Source organism: Papio anubis, chromosome 15, assembly GCF_008728515.1.
Source record: "Papio anubis isolate 15944 chromosome 15, Panubis1.0, whole genome shotgun sequence".
Taxonomy (NCBI): domain Eukaryota; kingdom Metazoa; phylum Chordata; class Mammalia; order Primates; family Cercopithecidae; genus Papio; species Papio anubis.
In genome coordinates, this window is record NC_044990.1 from 14,342,435 (window position 1) to 14,363,926 (window position 21,492).

Genomic DNA, 21,492 nt, shown 5'->3' on the forward strand with positions numbered 1-21,492 from the left:
GAATTACCTATTCGTCATATCATTTCCTCATTTATTTAATTAGATTGTTCATTAGCTTCTTATTGATTTGTAAGAGCACGTTTTTAAGGAAACTAACTCTTATGTGCTATGAATATTTTTCATTTTGTTATGTCTTTCGATTTTTGCATAAAATTTTTTTCTAAAACTTCCACATGGAAATTTTATATAATATTATATAATTGGATTAATCAGTCTTCATTCATTTAGCATTTATTGCTCACTTAAAAAGGTTCAGGTACTGTAGGTGTGAGAATAAAGAGATGAATAAAAGACAGGAAGTTTCTTCGAAGGGCTACACTACTGGGTTAAAAAGGTTAGAAAGTTGCCTATTACCAGATGGTGTCATGTAAGGCTTTACAGATGCAATTTGAAAAACCTCCAAAAGAATGAGTTGAAGTTCCTTAGTCAGATAAAAAGGGAGCCGGGGGATTTACTTGAGCACAGAAGCGTCTGTAGGTATGATTTCTGTGTTGTCATAACAGAATTTTCAGAATGATGACAGGTAGTTCATGACTGAAAAAACAAGGTAAGAACTCTCAAAGCCTCTTCGAAGGATTTTCAAGCCCTTGATTACAAAAGATAACAAGATAACTTAGATATCTTAGAAGTTCAATGTCTTAAAAGTATTGAGATAACTAAAAGCTATTGTTAGAAGCCAGACAAATGTGTCAAATGTACCCAGCTTCAAGCTGTATCTAGCACAGAGCTGCAGCTGGTTCTGTAAAATGTCTAGCCACTGACTAGCAACATGATCTTCATTTGACTTTTCTTCAGTGTCCTCATTTGTAAGGATTTGGTCAAGTAGACCTGAATGTTTCCTTCTATTTCTGTGGACCTATGAGGAATGAGGAATTAAGTAGGTAGTTATAAAAGAAAAAAGTCACATCAAGGGCCAGGCAAACTGGCTTACACCTGTAATACCAGCACTTTGGGAGGCCAAGGCAGAAGGATCACTTGAGGACAGGAGTTCAAGACCAGCCTGGGTAGCATAGTGAGATTTCATCTCTATTAAAAAATAAAGTCACATTAAGATCAGAATTTCATATTTAGCAATGAAAAAGCAGTGCAGTAGTGTAGAATGTGGAGACCCAGGTACTTGTTTGCTCATCATGAAATTAGGTTCATATTGAATGCCTTACTGTCCTCAGAGACTTACGAAAATCAGTCTAGAAAATGGATGTGAAGACAATATGTTTCACAAATATATAGTATCATCGGCAATTGTAATAGCAGTAGTAAACTCTTGAACATATTATGTGTGCAGGTTTGAGTATTCCTTATCCATAATGCTTGGGACCAGAAGTGTTTCAGACTTCAGATTGTTTCAGATTTCAGAATATTTGCATATACACAATGAGATAGCTTGGGAACAGACCCAAGTCTAAACAAAAAATTATTTCATTTCATATACACCATATTCCATATAGCCTGCAGGTCGTCTTATACAGTTTTTTTTTTTTTAAACAATTTTGTACATGAAACAAAAGTTTGTGTTAAGTACATATGTGTGGAATTTTCCACTTAAGATGGTGTCATGTTGGCATGCAAAAAGTTCTGGAATTTGGAGCATTCTAGATGTCAAATTTTTGGATTAGGGATGCTCAGCCTATGTAACAGTAGAATGCTAGGACTATGAACATCATATCATTTTCAGTTTTTTTATGATATATTAGAATTCAGTGTTATTGACATTGCTTTAACTAGGCCTCCGATTTCTCCTTGACAAACTTTTTTTTTCTTGAAAATTATAATCTAGTTTGATGACATTGACCATTTATCAGATCAATCCACATTTATTTATTTGTATTTATTTAAGTCAGTAACTCTGTGCTCATACTTTCATGTCCTCTAAAAGTTCTTCTGATGTTTCATATAATACCATTTATACAATATGTTTTATTTATAAAATTTTTGCAGTCATTTTTACTTATTAAATTTATATATTATATACCTGTTCTAAGAAAAGGACTTTGTACAATATGCAGGTTTTAAAAGATAGAAAAATATTGATAAATCAAGGCTAAGAGAACAGAAAGAGAAAACAGAAAAATGAAACTAAAGAAAAAGTTAGCATGCAGAAATACACACCAAATATGTACCAGAATTTTTCAAAGTACAATCTAAGGTATTGTATCTAAACAGTTGTTCTAAAAACAAAAGAAGTATGTGTTTCTCATAAAAAATGAAAAAAAAATAAAATAAAGAGAAACACTGGAATAAACACATTTAAACAATTATATTTACAATAGTATTTCTCAGAGCCTTAAGATCATGTAAATCCCCACAAACCTCTGGTAGAATTTTTGTTTCATGTAGTAAAGTCACAAAGGTTTTTATTTTTAGGAAAACCAAACTTTTTGTAGCACTGAAGTTTGGGACAGATTTCTCTCTTTGGTCTTCAAAACAGGGAAACTGAGTGATAAGAGTAGAGAAAATTCTCAGCATTATTTCTTCAATAACTACAGTAGTGTTTCATGTGAACATCCTAATGCTACACATGTAATTTCCCATAAATTTTATAAGGAATGCGAATTTTTGTACATTAGTCACTTCTTGAATTCTTTCATGTTGGAAATAGTGCTTTTTTGCAAGCTATGTAGGCTTTTTGGCAGTTTTTAAAACTGAATTATAATAATAAAGTTTTATAGGGATAGAAATGTTATTTTTCATTTTTGCATTTTTTGCACCATTTTTTCCTATTTGTTAAAGTGTTCATCTGTAACATAAAAACTAACAAAGACAAAACAGCAATAAATCTAAAAATAGGGTTTAAACTTTCAGTTAAACTTTTGTATATGGTAACACTTAAAAAGCACAGAAGTCACTGAATCCAAATGCCTACTGTTTGACAGAAAAGGAAACAATTTATTGATGTAGTAACTATGATGAAAATTGAAAAATATTGCAAAGTAAATTTATAAATTTTATTAAGTGTAGCCTTACCTTTTGACCAGAATTCTTAACCATATGCATCTGGCAAAAATCAAATGATACTGACATTGCAGTATTTGCTAAAATTTTTAAAGTAGAGCAAAGTTACAACCTTGTCAATATGTAGGTAAGTAGGTAATTGATTGATGGATGGATAAATATGATATGATAGGTATCTATTATGATCTCTTAAGAAAATATGTCATCTGTGACAAAATTCTCATTTCCCCAAACATTTTGAAGCTTTTTGCTTTCTAATTATTTATTGCTGTTTGACTATTAGAAGCAAAACGATAGAAAAATATTAAGTACAAAGCAAATCACTTACATTATGTTCCATAAAAGTCATTTCTAACTTTATTAGGTAAAAATTCAAAATTAGAAATATATTGTAAGAAGTGTCTAAGGGAGGGATATGCAGACTTTAATACTGTGCAGCTGTTTCCTACACAGCATTACTCTGTAAAACACTACAATAAAATGACTTTGATGAAACTTGCGTAAAATAAAAAATGTAAGTCTTTACTTTTCCTTTTCCAGAAATGTAAGAGAAGACTGGAAAAGATTAGAGGAAGAGCCATGCTCCTTTTTAAAGAATGCTTTGTGAGATTTTACAGGACAAACAGTATCAGATAAGATCAAACCTTAGGGATTGCACAGACATTTTGTGCATGCGAAAGGTCTATTAGCATATTCACGACAGAACAAAGTATTAAACATTTTCAGTGCTTTGAAAAATATACTTACTGAGTTAGAAAAACATATCTGAACATCTAGTAAAGTATAAAATATGTAGGTAATTTTAAATGAAAAACTCATTACTTTGGGCCAGGCGTGGTAGCTCACGCCTGTAATCCCAGCACTTTGGGAGGTCGAGGCTAGCAGATCACGAGGTCAGGAGATGGAGACCATCCTGGCTAACACGGTGAAACCCCATCTCTACTAAAAATACAAAAAATTAGCCGGGCATGGTGGCGGGCGCCTGTAGTCCCAGCTACTTGGGAGGCTGAGACAGGAGAATGGCGTGAACCTGGGAGGCAGAGCTTGCAGTGAGCCGAGATCGTGCCACTGCACTCCAGCCTGGGCGACAGAGCGGGACTCCATCTCAAAAAATAAATAAATAAATAAATAAATAAATAAATAAATAAATAAAATAATTCATTACTTCAGTTCCATAACAGACTTTACATTCATTTCACTTTATAACAATCTTTTACCAATAATGTAATTATGTTGTTTTAAATAGTATTAAGATTTTATGTAATGTTTAACAAAATTACATTACCTTTTTTACATCTATCTAAAGAGATTTGAGAGATAATCAATGAAATTTAACACAAAGTTTAAACCTTAGAACACTCTTTAAAAATCTAAATTTTTATACTATCATACTTTGTTTTACAAAATGAAGATAAAAAAGTTTAGGAACCTTAAAATATTAACATTCTTGTGCATGAAAAATACAGCTTTTATATAAATAAATTGTTGAGTCTTTGTTAATCATAATTAAAGTTAACAAAAAATGAACATAATTTACAAATAATTTAAATTTTCAGGATAAGCACCCTTGCAAATAAGAGTTTATTATGGAAATTCTAACAGACTTTTTACTGCTGATGACCTCATTGTGTTATTTGAATTAGTCTTCTGAAGCCAAAAGAAAAGGCTCATAACAATTTATAAATGAATCTTCCTCCCTTGTGTAACATTATGTGTCCCATTGAAACACTAATTTTCTACTACTTCTCTTGTTAAAATTAAGCCTTCGAGGGATCTTCATAGTTGATTATAAATATTAAATTTTGAAATAAAGTAGTTAGACATTGTACTTAGTACTCTTCTTTTGTTTTCTCTGTAAACCTACTTACTTTTATAGTATGCAACTTAAATCAAAATCATGTGCTTATTTGATACCATAAGCACGGACTCTGTATACTATTAATCCAAAATCGGACAAAAACTTAAGCTAAGGAAGTTTGCTATTGGAAATCATGAAGATGGTGTGCTGGAAATTCCTAATAATTAGATGTGCTAAAATTTTGAGAATATGATGCAGTTAAGCACATGCTTTATTGAAGAAATCAGTATAGGGATTAGCATCATAATCAGTAAATAGGGTGGTGGTACTCATAGGAGAGGTCTTAGTGGCCTCAGCAAAATGCTTTCCAGGGAATCTGAATTTCCTGAATTATTCCATCACCCTTAAGTGTGTAGTTTAACAATAAAAAGGATAGTTGTTCCATCTATATACTACTAGAATAAGACTAACATTCTATCAGGGTTCCATATGGAGGGTTGTCTTTCACACTCTGGGTAACCGGCTGTTAAGACAAGGTTTTCACTAATATGGTTGTCAAATGGTCAATCTCTTCACCTTCTCTGCATTGGGTTTCCTGTATTCCAAGCTAAATGTTCATTATGTAGCCTATTAAGTAATAGGAAAATAACAAAACTGTTGATGTGGCCTTAACAGTTTAAATGAGATCACCTCTGATAATCTAGTTTACAAAAACTGTTAGTAAAGTCTAGAAACTTTGGACTATGAATCATCCTCTTGGGCAGTTTTTAACAAGTGTAATGATTTGTAATTAATATCAAAATCTGGTATGTTTAAAAATGTAATAGAAAATAATGTATTTATGCTGTATGGCTAAAAAGAATTAACAGTGAAATACTGAAAGTATAAAGATTTATTACCTAGGATATCTAATATGACTGTATTAAACAAAATATTTTTTCTTTTAATAGCCAATTGGTGCTTTGAACCCAAAGAGAGCTGTGTTTTACGCAGAGCGTTATGAGACGTGGGAAGATGATCAAAGCCCACCCTACCATTATAATACCCATTATTCAACAGCAACATCTACTTTATCCTGGCTTGTTCGAATTGTGAGTATATTCATTGAGCTAGTTTGCCTTTGTTACCTTAAAATTTTTAACGTAAGTAAATTAAATACAATTCAAATCAGTTGTAATTTGTTCTAAACAAAGATTAGAGACAAGTAAAGTAGAAATTAAAGATTCCAAAGTAGCAAAATATGAATTTTTTAATGAGTTGTCTCATTTGCAAAATTGGATTAGAAAGTTAGTTATCTATTGCTAGGTATTATGAGCTTAAACCAAACCAGTTGTCCAGTTATAAAGGAGCCAAAACTGAGTACATACCTTTTTTTTTTTTTTTCAGTAACAGGGTCTCTCACTCTGCCACTGAGGCTAGAGTGCAGTAGTACTATCACAGCTCACAGCAGCCTTGAACCCCCAGGCTCAAAGGGTCTTCCTGCCTCAGCCTCCCAAGTAACTAGTACTACAAGCATGTAACACCTTGCGTGGCAATTTTTTTTTTTTTTTTTTGAGACAGACTCTCGTTCTGTCACCCAGGCTGGAGTGCAATTGTGTGATCTCAGCTCTCTGCAATCTCTGCCTCCCGGGTCCAAGCGATTCTCCTCCCTCAGCCTCCAGAGTAGTTGAGATTACAGGCGCCCACCACCACGCCTGGCTAATTTTTGTATTTTTAGTAGAGATGGGGTTTCGCCATGTTGGTCAAACTGGTCTTGAACTCCTGACCTCAGGTGACTGGCCCGCCTCAGCTTCCTAAAGTGCTGGCATTATAGGTGTGAGCCACCGTGCCCGGCCCAGCTATTATTTTTAAACATGGCATCTCACTTTTTTCCCCAGGCTGGTCTCTCACTTTTGTTCCCCTGGGCTTCAGTGATCCTCCTGCCTTACCTCCCAAAGCACTGGGATTACAGGTGTGAGCCACCACACCTAGCCCTGGAGTGCATTCTTAATACCCTCTGCCTCCTTCCTCACAAATGATGCACACTGGCACTTGCTCTCCCCCAGCCCTCTCATTCTTACTTCTTGGGTAGCATGTTTTACAACCAGTTTCCAAATATTTTGAAAACCTCTTTCTGTTACTTTTCTCTTTCTCCTAAGACATAAATATATTCACGTCTCACTGATGTTTAAAAAAAAAGAAAGAAAAAAAGCCTGCTGCAAGCCCCCGCCCACTCTGCAGTTCTTTCCCATCTCTCTCCCTGCATAGTCAGATTCCTGAAAGCACAAGTCCTGCAATGCACTGTGGTACCTGTTGCCTATACTTTATCACCTCCCATTCAGTCTTTAGCCTGGTTGATTTCAGTTCCACATCCATCACTTTACTGGATTGTTTTTGCGAAGGTCACATATTATGCAGATAGAGCTTCCCATTTCTTACCTATCATGTCTCTTGAAGCATTTCACACCATTGCTAATCTTCTCTCCTTGAAATTTTCTTTCAACATTCCTTTTACAATATCCTCTCCTGGTTTGCCTCCTGTCATCCTAACTGTTCTGCTCAGTCTCCAGCTCACATTCTTTTTCCTTGATGTTCCTATTCCCCAGGATTTTTCTTTATATTTCAGCTGAGCTGTGTCATTCAGTTATAAGCTAGTGATTTCCAGCTTCTCTCTTCTTTGCAAACATTTCTCTTGTGTTCCTGACCTATATTTCCAAGTGCCTGCTAGATATTTCTACCTGAATATCTCACAGTACCATAAGCAGCATTTCAATAAATGAACTCCTCATCTCCCTCATGAACCTGCTGTGGTTAAATGCCATGATTATTCACTCAGCTGCCCAATCTAGAAATTGGGAAGCTTTTTCCTAGATATTTTCTCTATTTTTCCAGCCTCTTACATCCAATCAGACATCCACAGATTCTACCAACTAAATATCTCTATCTCCTTTTCTCTATACTCTGGCACTTTCTTTAATTTAGGTTCCCATTCTCTCTCACCTAGATTATTGCAAAAGCTCTTAGCAAACCTCTTTTCCTTTATTCTTGCCTTCTCCATTCTGGTCTAGATAGGAGCACTGTAAGCAACTGAGGAGTACTATAGAATGCTAAATTAAATCTTCTAATCAATAATTTTCCCCCTATTAAGATATACCTCAGACCACTCTATTGTATGAGGCTGATGTGCCCAAGAAACACATTGGTAAAGCAGAGTATATGAAACTGCATCTCCTGTCTTTGAAAATATTTTTTCCCTAAACCTAAATGACAGCTCTAGTTTGTAGGTTTTCCTTAAACATCCTCTCCATTATGGGAAAAAAATAACTTTCTACAGAAATTTAGTATGAACAGTTAGAAAGTCCGGCATGAGAAGGTAACCGCTTGAGCTAACTCCGACCCGAGAAATTTAGTATGAATATATTTTAAGTAACTTGCAAGCCATTGATAGGTGACAAACTACAATTATTTTTGTTAAGAAAAATTTTGTCAGAATTGTGATTCTGTTTGAGCATAAATCTTATCTCTTTCATAATTCTACACCAGCATAAGAAGTAAAGGAAGTCTGGACTAACTAGTCTTTTGAGAAAACAAACCCAAATCTTATTTTTAAAACTAAACTCTGTAATGATAAACTAAAGGAAAAGACATAAAACTATTTTTAAACCAAAGCTATTAAATCATTCTAATTTATCCAAACATTCACTTTAATTATGTGAACTTGGATTCTTTTATAATAATGTTTCTGAGTTAGAAGTTTCTTAAGAAATACTTTTTAAATCTGGTACTTTTAAAGTATAGAATTCTCTTTTTTAATTATCTGTTAATTTTGAGAATATTAGATTTATATCATTGCCTATTTATAAAGCAATCAGAACAGAGCATCTTTAGTTTCTGGGTGATAATAATAATTCCAGAGGCAGGAAAATACTTCACACTCACAAGAGGCAAATGCTTTTCAAATTCCAGATACACAGACACATAAAGAGCTTATAACTTCCAACCTTCAGTTTCAGCCATAGGTCAAAACTAAACGAAGTCACAAAAATTGACCAGTCAAGATCTCAAAAGAGCCGGTTTTCTTTATAATGGATATAAAATATGCTCTTAATTGATTTGAACTCACAAATAGGCAAACAGACAAGAATACCAAAAAACTAATTAATTAGATTCACTGATCACCAAATGGTAAGACCATAAAACCAAAACTAAATGCTCAATCATTACTGCCACCAGTGGAAAATTACCTATTAGCTGTACAGAAACCAGAAACAAAAAAATCAGTAGAAGGAGCAACTTTTAAAACCTAGAAAAAAAAAGTCACTGAAGTTCAAGTTTTGTTTGCTGCCTAGGGTCCACCCTGGAAACCAAGAAAAGATGTAGCTGGGCTTAAGTAGCCCATGAAATACACTTCTTAAGCTAAACAGTTAATCTGAGTTCATCAGGTTAGTCCACATGGAACTCTCAAAGAGACCACCAAAACTCTTTTAGCAAAGGAAATTTTTAGAAAACATTGAAACTAGAGATTTGCACCCTGGGAGGCCTTTTCATACAACCTCAGGTCCTGTCAATGACAGTCATTGCCTTAGTGAGCCACCACCTGTAGGACAGGTGGTGCAGGACACCTCTTTCAGGTACTTTGAGGATGAGAAAAAAAGTCAGGAGTCCTTCCTGAGAAAATGTTATCTACTGTGTTGTTTGACGGATTAAATGAGAGTGTATATACAATAGTATTTTGAAATACATAAAGGGGTATTCACTGTTTTTTTTACCTAATCAAGTTAGTCTGAAGCCAGATTTACAAGACTCCTTCAAGAGTGACTCCATAAAAATACTTGTTATCAACAGCCTAATTTAAGTTAACCTCATCTATCCCTAATCAGCTAAACACTTTCCCAAATCATAACTCAGAATTTATACTTAAGTTGATTTGTTATTCCAGCGAAATGGAATTCAAACTTGAATCTATGCAAGGGCATGCCAGAATATTCTACACATTTATCCCACACATGCCCTTGTCTATAGCAGTGCTGCACGACAGAAATATAATGTAAACTACCATGTGACTTAAAATTTCTAGTAGCCACATTTATAAGTAAAAAAGAAACAGGTAAAATTAATTTTAATAAATATATTTGTTAATCTACTATTTCCAAAATGTTATCATTTAAACATGTAACCAATATAAAAATGTAAAATGAGGCATTTTACATTTTACATTTTTGGAGGGAGGGTACTGAGTCTTTGAAATTCAGAGTGTATTTTATATTTACTGTGCATCTCAATTTGAACTAGCCACATTTCAAGTGCTCAATAGTGACATGTGGCTAGTGGCTACTGTTTGGACAAACCTATAAAACTGCTTTTATGGGGACTCAGCCCAAATATCTTATGTCATGTGGTTATAAATAAAAGTATCAGTCTCATGGTTTACTAAGCGTTTAACCTACTGGTCCAGGATTCGTGATTTCCTCACTCCCATTCCAAGGAGTTCATGAAATAGGAAATACATTAAAATTTGGGTCACTAAGAATTTGTTCACAAAAATAAAATACAGATTAAAATAAGTGTCTGTCCTTTACCTTAGGCCTTTTAGATCTAAAGTCATTAAACTTGTTATTTGTTTCGGTGTACTTAGTATGACAAAAATAATAATTGCTTAAAAATGCTAAATAACTATATACTTCATTACTTTAAATTAAAAATATTATTTTAAACAAACTACCAGTGAAATCACTTGTCTACAATATGAGACTCTGAAAAGACTGTTTTCCTTACAACTGCCATTGGGCAAATCATGAATAAACTTATAGCAGCCTTTGGAGTTTCTTCAGATATTAATATTAAAAAACACATTTTACTTGGGATGTTTTTACTTTACATCTTACCCTAGTCATATAACATGTATACAGAAATAATTAAATCTTTTTCACTGACTTGCTGACCACTCAGTAACTGGTTCGCCTTCCAAATTCAGTATATTCAGCCCTCCTATTCAAAACTCATTTGTCAAACGTTTCATAGTTTCCAAGGAAGTGATGTTTAGAATTTGAAACTTTCTGTGTAAATTATGGCTTGTTTTGAAAGCTTACCCTAAAGCCTCTTTAAACCATAATGTGTCTTTAAAAGTATATATGTATAGTAGAAACATTTTTGCATGTGTTGTAACTAAAACCAAAAGATAGTGCTACTGAATAAAATATTGTTGTGTTTATCTTGAATTCTGATGCATTAAGGACAATGCATATTTACTCAGAGAAAGATGAGAAATACTTAACCAAGAGCCTAGTGCATGGTAGGTACATAGGTTAATTAGTGAAAACTTTTGGAAAATTCTAAAAGACCCTTCTTGGTTCTTGGAAAAGAAATAGGAGAAAATAAACTTCTGGGATTAGACAAAGGCCAGTAGAAATAATGGTTCCTCCATCTGTTAGAATGTGACCTTGAATTTTCTCAGATATAAAAGGGGAATAATTACACCTACTCTGAAGGGTGATAGTAGGGATTCAGTTAACTTAGATAATACAGAGCCTGGCACAGAAAAATGCTTAGTAGCTGTTATTTTCCTTCCCTTTTTATTTTATTATGCTTCCTATCACTTCAAATATACATCTTTTCTTTGCTGTAGTTATGTTGCAGGCACTACCTATTACCCATAAATGAGGTTTGTTTTGGCTTTTAAAAGGAATGAAGAGAAGGAAAAGAACAGAACTACAACAAGCAAAGGACATAAAAGATTATTATGAGATGACTAAGCAAAAATCATGTAAGACGGAAGAATGAAGAAGTTGAGTAAAGAGAAGAGGCAGCAGGGAAACAGCATTAGTTGCCCATGATGGAATTAGTTGATCTGTAATCATCCAAAAGCAAGAGAGGCTGTTAGTGTCTTCAGACGGGACTAAGGGGTATAATAGAATACAGAAGGACAGGTACTTCCAGTGCAGGCCAGGTGAGTTTTCCATCACTGAAAAAGGATTGGAAGATATGAAATGATGTTGGAGTGGGTGTAATTAGGAGAAGAAAGTCTGCCATTGGCCATTTATATTGCAGGACCTAACCTGAACTTTTTAAAGCCTAATGAGTTCCAGAATTGCAATTTCTGAAATTACTGTTTAGTATTTATTCATTTATACATCTTACCTCGCATGCCTAAAACTTTTCTAATATAATGGTAAAATGTCCAATCTATTGATGTACACATAGAAAATGGCTCAGTTGACAGGTGGTAGGCAAATAAATATAAAAGTTATTCAAGCTTAATATAGCACCTGATCCTCTATGTTATTCAGACATGGGTCAAACGAAAAAGAAAGGCTTTGCATTGTGCCTTGAAGGTAAAAGGGAAACACATGGAAGAAAACAATCTCCACGGTAATCAGAGCTTGAAAGATCAATACTTACTTATAAACAAATAGGTTATCAATTTCTATTAGTACTCTACCACTGTAGTAACTGGAGGCCTTCAGGAATAATGAGAATATACGTCAGTAATGTAGTATGTGACCCTATAACAGTTGTTAATCAGATCTTTTTAAAAGCTACTTAAAACACTGAAATGTGGAATTCAATATTCTCTGCTTTTAGGTGCCACCAGCTTCATTCATAACTTTGTTACTAGAAATAAATACAATTCTTCAATTTCAGATTTCTTTTCACTAAGCCCATCTGTGCTATTCTTGGCATGTCTTTGTTAGGAGTTGAAAACTAGACAGGATTTTGTAATTTAGGTTGAGGTGGAGATCAGCTTTTAGCGGCTGATGGTAAGTACAGCTTTGCATGTATAAATGGGTTTTCACTCACATCTGTTTAATAGGTTAAAACTAGAGACAAGCCTGATCCCTCTAAATTAATCTCTGCCACTACCTACATGAAAATTAAATGCCTTCCATCAGCATCCTGCAATAACAAAGTGGGTTCTGAAGATACAACTGTTGGGTCAAACCTACTAGTAGTTAAGAACTGAAAAGAAAACCCGTATCTTACTCTCACCCACCATACTCCCATCTCCCAACAATACCTTGTATGTTTAGATGTATTTGACAAACATTTATTAAACATGATGAGCCATGTGCTGTGCTTGGGGCTGGGGATAGAGAGGTAGATAAGGCCTTAGGAGCTGGCAGTCTGGTGGGAAGTCCGACAGCGAATACTTGGCATAGTGCGTAAAGCTGGTAGTCATTTTTATAACTGTCAGGTAAGATACATCAAGCTTTCTCTATGTTATTTCATTTAATCTTATTTAATCCCATAATTTCCCCAAGGTATTGTCGTTCCCAGTTTACACAGATGAAGGAATGGAGACAGTTTCTTGACACAGTTACTTAAGGTTAAGTAAGCTTGCCCAAGACAGAGAAATAGTTCCACCAAGATTCAAGCTTAAATCTTTCATATTTCATTCAGTTTACCATTGCTACATCTAGAATTTTTATATTCCCATTTTAATTAATATAATTTAGTGACAGATTGTTTTCACTACCTTATTTTTGATAGTGAATTAAACATCTAAAAAGCAAATAAATTAGTGAAAGACTTGTCATATAATTTTTTTCTAACTTAATTTCACTAACATTTATTTATTTCTCATATCACTTAAAATCCTAAACAGCAATATGGACTTCTTGGATGCATATCTTATTTTCAGGTGAATCAGTACTGTCTCCCTTACTTCTATATTGTTTTATCATTCTTGATCTTATCTCTTTCATCATCCTTTTCTCTCATCCAACACTGAACATGAAATAGTGGCAGCATATTACAAGTTTACAAAATTGATGACATCTGGCCATACTAAATTTCAGGGAGATATTGAGGAAGATCAGTATTTGTTGCCCTTTACCCCAACAGCCAGCCCTTAAGGTTAGTGGCAAGAAGGGGAGTTTAAGGGGACAAAGTATGTACCCCTTGTATGTTTAAAGTATGCAAAGGAATGAACAGAGATTACGTATTAAAAAAAGAGGACTAAAATATTTTGGAAAATGTCATGTAGGTTTCTTAGCATTATTGAACCTGGGAGTGGCATATCATTCGTCCTGTACTTGAGAGAGAAGAATTAAAGCAGGGAAAAGGAAATATGTATCTATCTTTGCTATAATTGTAGTTAAGAAATCTTTAGCAGGAATGAATGTTATTCAATCCTTTTAAACTTGGAAGCAAATTTAATGACATCAAAAATGTAAGAACAACCTAAGAACTCCCAGCAAGAGAACTCCCAACTTAAGAATTACAGAAAAAGCATTAAAATTAAATGCATTAGGACATTGCAATAAAGTTATTCCTAGGTTTTCTGCCATAGGGACATGTGCTGGATGGCAGTCACTGTGTTATCCAAAGATAATAGTCACAGAATACAAAAAAGTCTGGTTTATCTGCTGTCATTTGTACTTACTTTATTCTTCGTTCAACAGATTGTATATCGAGCAACTTCTACGTACCGGGAGTTGTTCTAAGTGTTGGAGATAAAACAATGAATAAGATACGTAGGGAACCTACTCATAGTGAGGAATATAGACAGATTAACAATCAATTAAAACCAGTGTGATAAATGTTTCAGTGCTGTTTGAGGAAATACAGATGGCAATTTGAGCACACTGGAGAGCCGCGGTAGCGCAAGGAAAGTTTTTCAGGAGAAAATGACATCATGGCTGAGTCTTAAAGCATGAAAAGAACTTAGCCAGGTCAGAATAGTGAAGTAAATGGGTAAGTGTGTACCCAGCCTAGGGAACATCACATACAAAGGACAAGAGGTGAGAGTAGTGTGGCAAGATTTTAGAATGTGAAGAGAGGAATGGTGAGAGATAAGAGTTAAGCAGGTTCCAGATCATTCAGGCTCTTGTAAAACAAATTAGGTAGTTTTAGACTTTCTCCTAATCACTCCCAAGAGCTATTGAAGGTTTTTAAGCAGAGATTTGCATTTTAAAAACATCATCAGACCATAAGGTGGTACTAATACTTTTGTAGTCTTTCACAGGTAATCTAAGATGGATATTCTGTACCTAATTCCACACTGCAGTGATCAATATCAGAGTGATTTTTCTTATTGCAATGTTAGTGTATATATATATAGCCTTAATTTTTAGAAAGAAAGATCCAACTTATGAATTGTCACTAATGCAAAATTATTTCTCAGAAAATCATAGAGCACTGGAACCCCATCATTTCACAGATCAGAAGACCAGAAGCGAAATGACCTGCCAGAGTTGCAGACTGGCAACTGCTGCCTTGGCCTAGTCAAGCCCAGACAGGCATCTCCTACTGCCTTAATTGGGGGGCATCTTTCTAGGACCCTGCTCTGCTTCTACGTCTTGAGGGTTTTAAAGATAGCCACGTTTCACAAAAGAACAAGGGCAGCTGTGTTTAGAGGGGTAAAATTTCTGATTCTGTTTTTTGCTTAGGAACCTTTCACAACCTTCTTCCTCAATGCAAATGATGGAAAATTTGATCATCCAGATCGAACCTTCTCGTCCGTTGCAAGGTCTTGGAGAACTAGTCAGAGAGATACTTCTGATGTAAAGGTACGTTCTTTTATTTGTTGATATTCGTTAAGTTTCAAAATATGTGGAAATTTTGATTTTTTAAGTGGGTATGTATAAGACATTTTATATTGCAGCTTTGTTCCATCATATTAAAATTATATGGTACATATAACCTTAAAGGAAATAATTTTGAACATTACAGAAAATAAATTGAAATTTATTTTATATTATTACTCAGTGAAGGTGTTTTCGTTATTTCAAAAAATTCCTATCTAATTTAGATCGAATAATCAGGAGATGTGAAAAGCCTATAAATTGCCTTTCCTGCTGTTAACTCAATATTTGGTCCATTCCATAAAACACAGCAGGAATTGGATTTGACCTTAATGTGTCATATTGTTATAGCTTGCCTGGCTTGGGGTTTGCGTAGCCTGGGGCAATTAATAAAGCATTAATGACAAGACCCATTTAAAATGTAGGCTTTTCTGTATAGCCTTAGCTTTTACTTGACTGTGCCTGGGGATACTATGCAACAATACACATTAGATTAAACCAACACACACACAATATCCAGAAACAGCCGGAGAGCAGAGTAATTTTACAGTTGGTACTGCTTAACTATTGTTAATTACAAAGATTTGTTATTCATTTATATGGGCTCCGGTTTTAAAAAAGAAAAACATTGTATTCAAAGCAATAATATATATTTGTTCTCTCATTTGTCTCATTTTTTTGCTGATAATAAGGTTACATGGCCAGGTTATTGCATAGGCAAATGTGTTTCTTATTTTAAGCTCATTTTCTTCAAGGCATATTTTTTTCCCATTACTGTCACTCAGTATAAAAATGTTATGGTATCATTCCATTTAGAGCCTTAAACCAACAAAAGTTAGTGAGTTAAAATCAAAATTGTCATTTACATAGTTATGCTTCTCTATCACAAAACATTTGTAAAAGGCAATTTTAGTGTTAATGAACTATAATTGGATGAATACAAGTTTTGTTCAGTGTTTTTCCAAAGCAGAAAATAAAGGAAATGGAGCCAAGTAGAGTGTAACATATCTGTGTGTTTTATTTGTTGTCGTCAAACTTTACATAAATGAATATTTATTCATACAACATATTTACTTTGTAAAAAAATAAGAGAATTTAATATGCATCCTTACTATATCAAGCTTTGAAGTTCTAACTGTCTTAAAACTTTGCTGAGAATTAAACTCTAAAATAGCCATAAGCCATCATTTAAAATGATTTGTTACCAGTGAAGTCAGGGAGGGAATCTGTTTCTTATATAATAACACTTTGAGAATTAATACAGAAAATGGGAATCCGTAGGCTCCCATTGAACAGTAGTATCCAGAATTCACACAATGTTCATAAAAAGCACTCAGATATTTTGTATGTGAATTAAATATTCTTATCTATAATTGAAGGCTTCTTATCACAGTTAAGATTATTGATATTTTAAATCAGAGCTATATCCATATTGTATCAGCCTATTTCAAATGAAAATGCCTGCTCACTGTTATTTGACATCATCGCGCACACATACACAAAAATTGGCTTTTCAACTTAATTCAGAGATCCACCCTCACATGCCCACACACATACTGGGGTCAGTCATTCTAATTTTTATATACAGTTTTAGATTTCACTTCCTAGCCTGAGAATTTCATTGATGCTTTATACCATCAGTCTCTGATAACCAATGCCCTGTACCAGGCTTTTTCCTCTACATTCTCCCAGGAATTTTCCTCTTCAAAACCCTTTCAGAAACATTTACATTTTATTACTAATTGTATTTTGGGGGCCCCTGGGGTCACATCATCCAGGACAAAGACCAATGTGGATATCACTAACTTGGGAGTTTTTTTGTTTTTTATCCTCAAGCAGCTGTACTGAACACAAACATGCAGCTTTTTTTTTTTCCCCCAAAGACTTAATTAGTTCATAAGAAGCTCATTTCCCCAGGTTGGCATTACACAGATTGCTCTCATTTTCAGCTCTCTTACCGCCACTCGTGAACCTTTCATATTATATGTTAATACATCTTAGATATCTTGCCATGTAGACTTCCCCTTTCTTTTTAAAGGCAGCATGCTACATATATACAATAATTTATATATGTGATCTCTGGTTGATGGAGAATCTTTCTCCCTGATTGTTGCTATGAAACACAAGGCTGTAGTGAACATCTTTGCACAGACATCCTGATGGACTCCTTCTATATACCTAAAGACTAATTCTTGTTAATGGGACTCATGGCTCAAAGACAATATATGTTTTTTATTTTTTAAGATACTGCCAAACCATCATCCTCAAAGATGAAAATTCACTCCCTTACAGCAGTGTGCAAGGGTACCTCCTTCCCCATACCCCCTACACCCATCATCACTATTGTATTAAACAATGGAGCTTCTGTGAGTCTGGCAAGTGAAAAACTAAGTTATCTTTGTTTTAGTTTGCTTTTTTTTTTTTTTTAGTGAAGTTGAGCATTTTTCATGTACTTATTGACCTGTACACTGACTCCTGTCTTTTGCTCATTTTTCAGTTGGGTCACATGTCTTTCTCTTACTGATTTGAAAAAGATCTTTGAAGTTGCAGAAGGTTCCATTGCAAGTAGGGTTTCTCAGTCATCTTAGCTTTGTTATGGTTCGTTTAATGTGTGTGAGTGCGTGTGCATGTGCATATGTGCGTGTGCACGCATGTGTGTATGTGTGTGTCCAGTCAAATATATTTATATTCTCCTTTATAGCATCAGAATTTGGGGTCCTCATGACCAGAGTGTTAAAGAGAAGATCAGACTTTTGGGTAATAACTAGTGCTAACTTGAGAATCTTCTGAATTCATGATTAAACCTGATGTATCAGATAAAAATATGTTGCTAAGAGTAGTACTTGTTTTGCTACTTGTGTGTTAAAACCTAAAGTTTTTATTTCTTATTTCTAGGCTGTTAAAACATAGCATTTGATATGTTTTTTAAGGAAGTGTGTTTCCACTTCCAGAGAAGACAAGTATCTCTGCAATGTCTACTAACTTAGTCAGTTAATCATATAGGAGAGAACTAGGATGCAGTAGATGGTTTTATTCTGTCTGTCTCTATTAATGTCAGTCTCTTCCTGTGCTAATGAACGCAAGCTGGGAAGAAGGAGTGCTGCTGAAGTGACCTTTCAGGAGAGAGGTCTCTGGAGTTGAGTCAGATCAGTTAGTTTTTACTTTATTATTATTTTTTGAATTTCTTTCCTCTAGCCTAGTCTTGGTAACAATGACATTCAACTTACTGAAGTTCTTACACTAATTTTCCTTAATGCCTTCAAAAGTTGTTATATTACTTTTTGAATAGCTATGTAGATGTCAGAAAAGGTAGCTGTGACAAAATGTCATTAAGGTGACATAGTGTAAATTAATACAGTTAATGGAGGTGCTCGCCATTGACTCATTGACCCATTATGAGCTCTTGTGGAATTAATGAATGCCAGGGCATCAGTCTTTTGAAAAAAAAGGAAGAAAAGAGATGGCAGCTTTAAAACCTTGCAATGAATTATATTAGAAAAGTGAAAACGTCTGGATCGGATTTGATTTCACTAGGAAGCCATAAAATGGTATGCTCTCTCAGCAAAATATATTAAGCTGAAATGTCAGATTTGATGCAGTAGGTATACAATTATGATAGTGTTAATAGTGGTCTTCTATCATTCTAAGACATACTTTCAGGTCCAATTTCTCAGCAGCTTGAACTTGTCATAAGCTTATAAATTAGAAATTGCATTTGAGGATATGTTCTTATTTTTTGACAGAATGTATATAATACTATTAACTATACCATGGGGTTTTAGTGTAACTGCTAAAGTAAACTAGAAATCACATTTATAGACACAAAATGCCTTCCATAATGTTCATTTTGTCATTTCTTTAGTAATATTTGGTGTTTTCCTGCACTGTTTTTCATTCAGGAAATTTTAAACTACTTGGACTTTTTCCTTAAAGAGAAGCTGATTAATAGAAATTTATCAATGGGAAGAGAGTCAGCAGAACAGCAGTTATCTTAAGTAGGCGATCTAGTGTCTAATGTGCCTCTGTAGGAGTACACTTACACATTTTAAAAATAAACCCATCTTTTAAAATAATACTGAATAGTTTTCAAACATGTTTTTTGTCGGTTGTTTGATACAGTCCTTGAAACAATCCTATGAGGTAGCAGTCATTGTCCCTATTTTGTAAAGGAGGTTCACAAATATTAAATGAGTCACCTAAGTTCACACTCAGGCAGGTAAAGAGGAAGCCAGTACTAGCACAGAGTCTGTCCAGTTATTTAAGATGCTTCATATCCAAGAGGATTTTAAGAATGGGAGCTGCAAGGCCACTTCATGCCTAGGCCTGGAAGTCACATCATGTTACTTCCACAGCATTGTATTGCTCAAAGCAAGTCATGGGGCCGGCCCAGAATAAGGGAGAGTAGACACAGACTCCACTTCCTGATGAGATGAGTGGCAAAGTCACATTTCAAGAGGACACTGAGGGTGGAAGGATTACTGTGCCCTTCTTCGGAGACAGTCTACCACAGTCCTCTCTCTGGTCAAAATTCACATTCATCCTATATGTAAAATATGCTCAACTTGTTCCCCACAAGTCCCACCGCAGTATTTGTATCAGACTGAAAACCTGGTATCTCAATGTCTATGTAAGCTCCGGATACAGATAAGGCACAGCAATTCCTAATTTGGAGACCTGGGAACTAAAAGGACAAATTATCTGTCCCATGTACACCCAACATGTGGTGGTAAGACAGAACAGTTAAACTTCAGTAGATACTCCATTCAAAAGGGGGAGAATGTGGAAGGTACACAGCAGTCAATGGTTCATAGCAGTTCTGAAACCCAGCCAGGAACAAGTTGCCGATTACTCAGATTGCAGGGACAGGGACTGTCCATGGATTAGGGCCCAGGTCTGTTATCTGGGCTTGGCTCCCTAATTCATTATTTTCCATGGCTCTTGGTTACTTCCTCTGGAACACTGGCTTTGCCCTCTGAATCATTCTTTTGTTTCTAGAAGAAATAACCATAGTTTGCAGCTGAGTATCTTTCTCTGCATGCTTCCTGACCATAGAAAGTTAGGGCCAAAGCCTCATATGCCCAAGTTGGTACAGCAGCTTAAAACTGTATAGCCTTTCTGTGTATCAAATTAGAAAAAGCTAATACTCACAAATCCTTTTGGAACAGGATTCTCTCTTTCAAGCTGTAAATTAGGATACTGTTTATAATGCCCTAAGAATCCCTTTCTCTAGCGAATCACTCTGTGTAGCTGAGCAAGTCTGAAAAACACTACCTGAAATTTTAACTTTTATAAAAGAGTTTTACAGTCACGCCTTTGATTTGAGCTTTATTCTAGGGCCATATTTTACTTGTAGCACCTTGGAATTGATCTTCATCTTGAACCTATGTCTTATTTTGAGAATCTTTTGCCAACTGAAGAGAGTGTTCTAGGCCCTTCTATTTCTTGAAATACCGCTTCAGAACTGAACAGTTTCTTCCTGAGTTCATCTCTCTCTTGCACAGCTTATCTCTCTTGCATAGCTTACAGCATTAGATGAAACCACTGGTCACTTTCAGCATTCTGCCTGGAAATCTTCTTAGTCAGAAGCATATGCTTATTAGGTACTTTTTCTGTCTTTGAAATTTTTGCAGAAGACAATGGTAATTTTCCACCACTACTTAAGAGGGACTGCTTCCAATAACAACTTCCTTGCTGATCTTCCAGACCCCACCAGGCTCCTCACCACCCCTCCCACTTCTGCCTGCTGCCTCATCCCAAGCCAGAATCATATGTTAAATTCTTTTTATTACTTTACACTCCACTTTGAGGAATCAGTTTCTGTTTTGGTCATTTATTACTTTGTAACAAATCACCCCAAAACCTATAGGCTTAAAACAACTATTTATTCATTGACAATTATGCAATCAGAGTTAAGGCTCAAAAAGGACAGCTAACCTCTAAGCCACACAGAGACAGTGGGGCAGCTTGATTGGGCGGCAGAATCCACAGTAGCTTTGCTCACATGTCTTGTGCCTCATCTGAGATGGCTGGAATAGCCAGGAACTGCCTGGGCATGTCTGTCTGTATCTAATGTTTCTCTAGCAAGGGAGCCACACAATTGCATGTGGCAACTGGCTTCTAAGAGGACTAAAACAAAAGCTGCCAGGCCTCTTAACTCTTAGGCTGCCCTAAGAAGGCTTGCAGTGTCACCTTGTCACATTCTGTGTGTTGAAACAAGCCAGGCCATATTCAGAGAGAGGG

The 21,492-nt window shown here is 35.1% G+C and overlaps 1 protein-coding gene across 11 annotated transcripts in view; it reads left to right on the forward strand.

Annotated features, from left to right (window-relative positions):
* NBEA (neurobeachin) overlaps window positions 1-21,492 on the forward strand; it is a 739,922-nt gene that overhangs the window by 627,557 nt on the left and 90,873 nt on the right. For all 11 annotated transcript variants that reach the window (XM_031655705.1, XM_031655707.1, XM_031655708.1 and 8 more), the window contains 2 exons: window positions 5,701-5,841; window positions 15,118-15,237. In XM_031655705.1, the coding sequence (XP_031511565.1) occupies window positions 5,701-5,841; window positions 15,118-15,237 (261 nt within the window). The remainder of the gene's footprint in view (window positions 1-5,700; window positions 5,842-15,117; window positions 15,238-21,492) is intronic.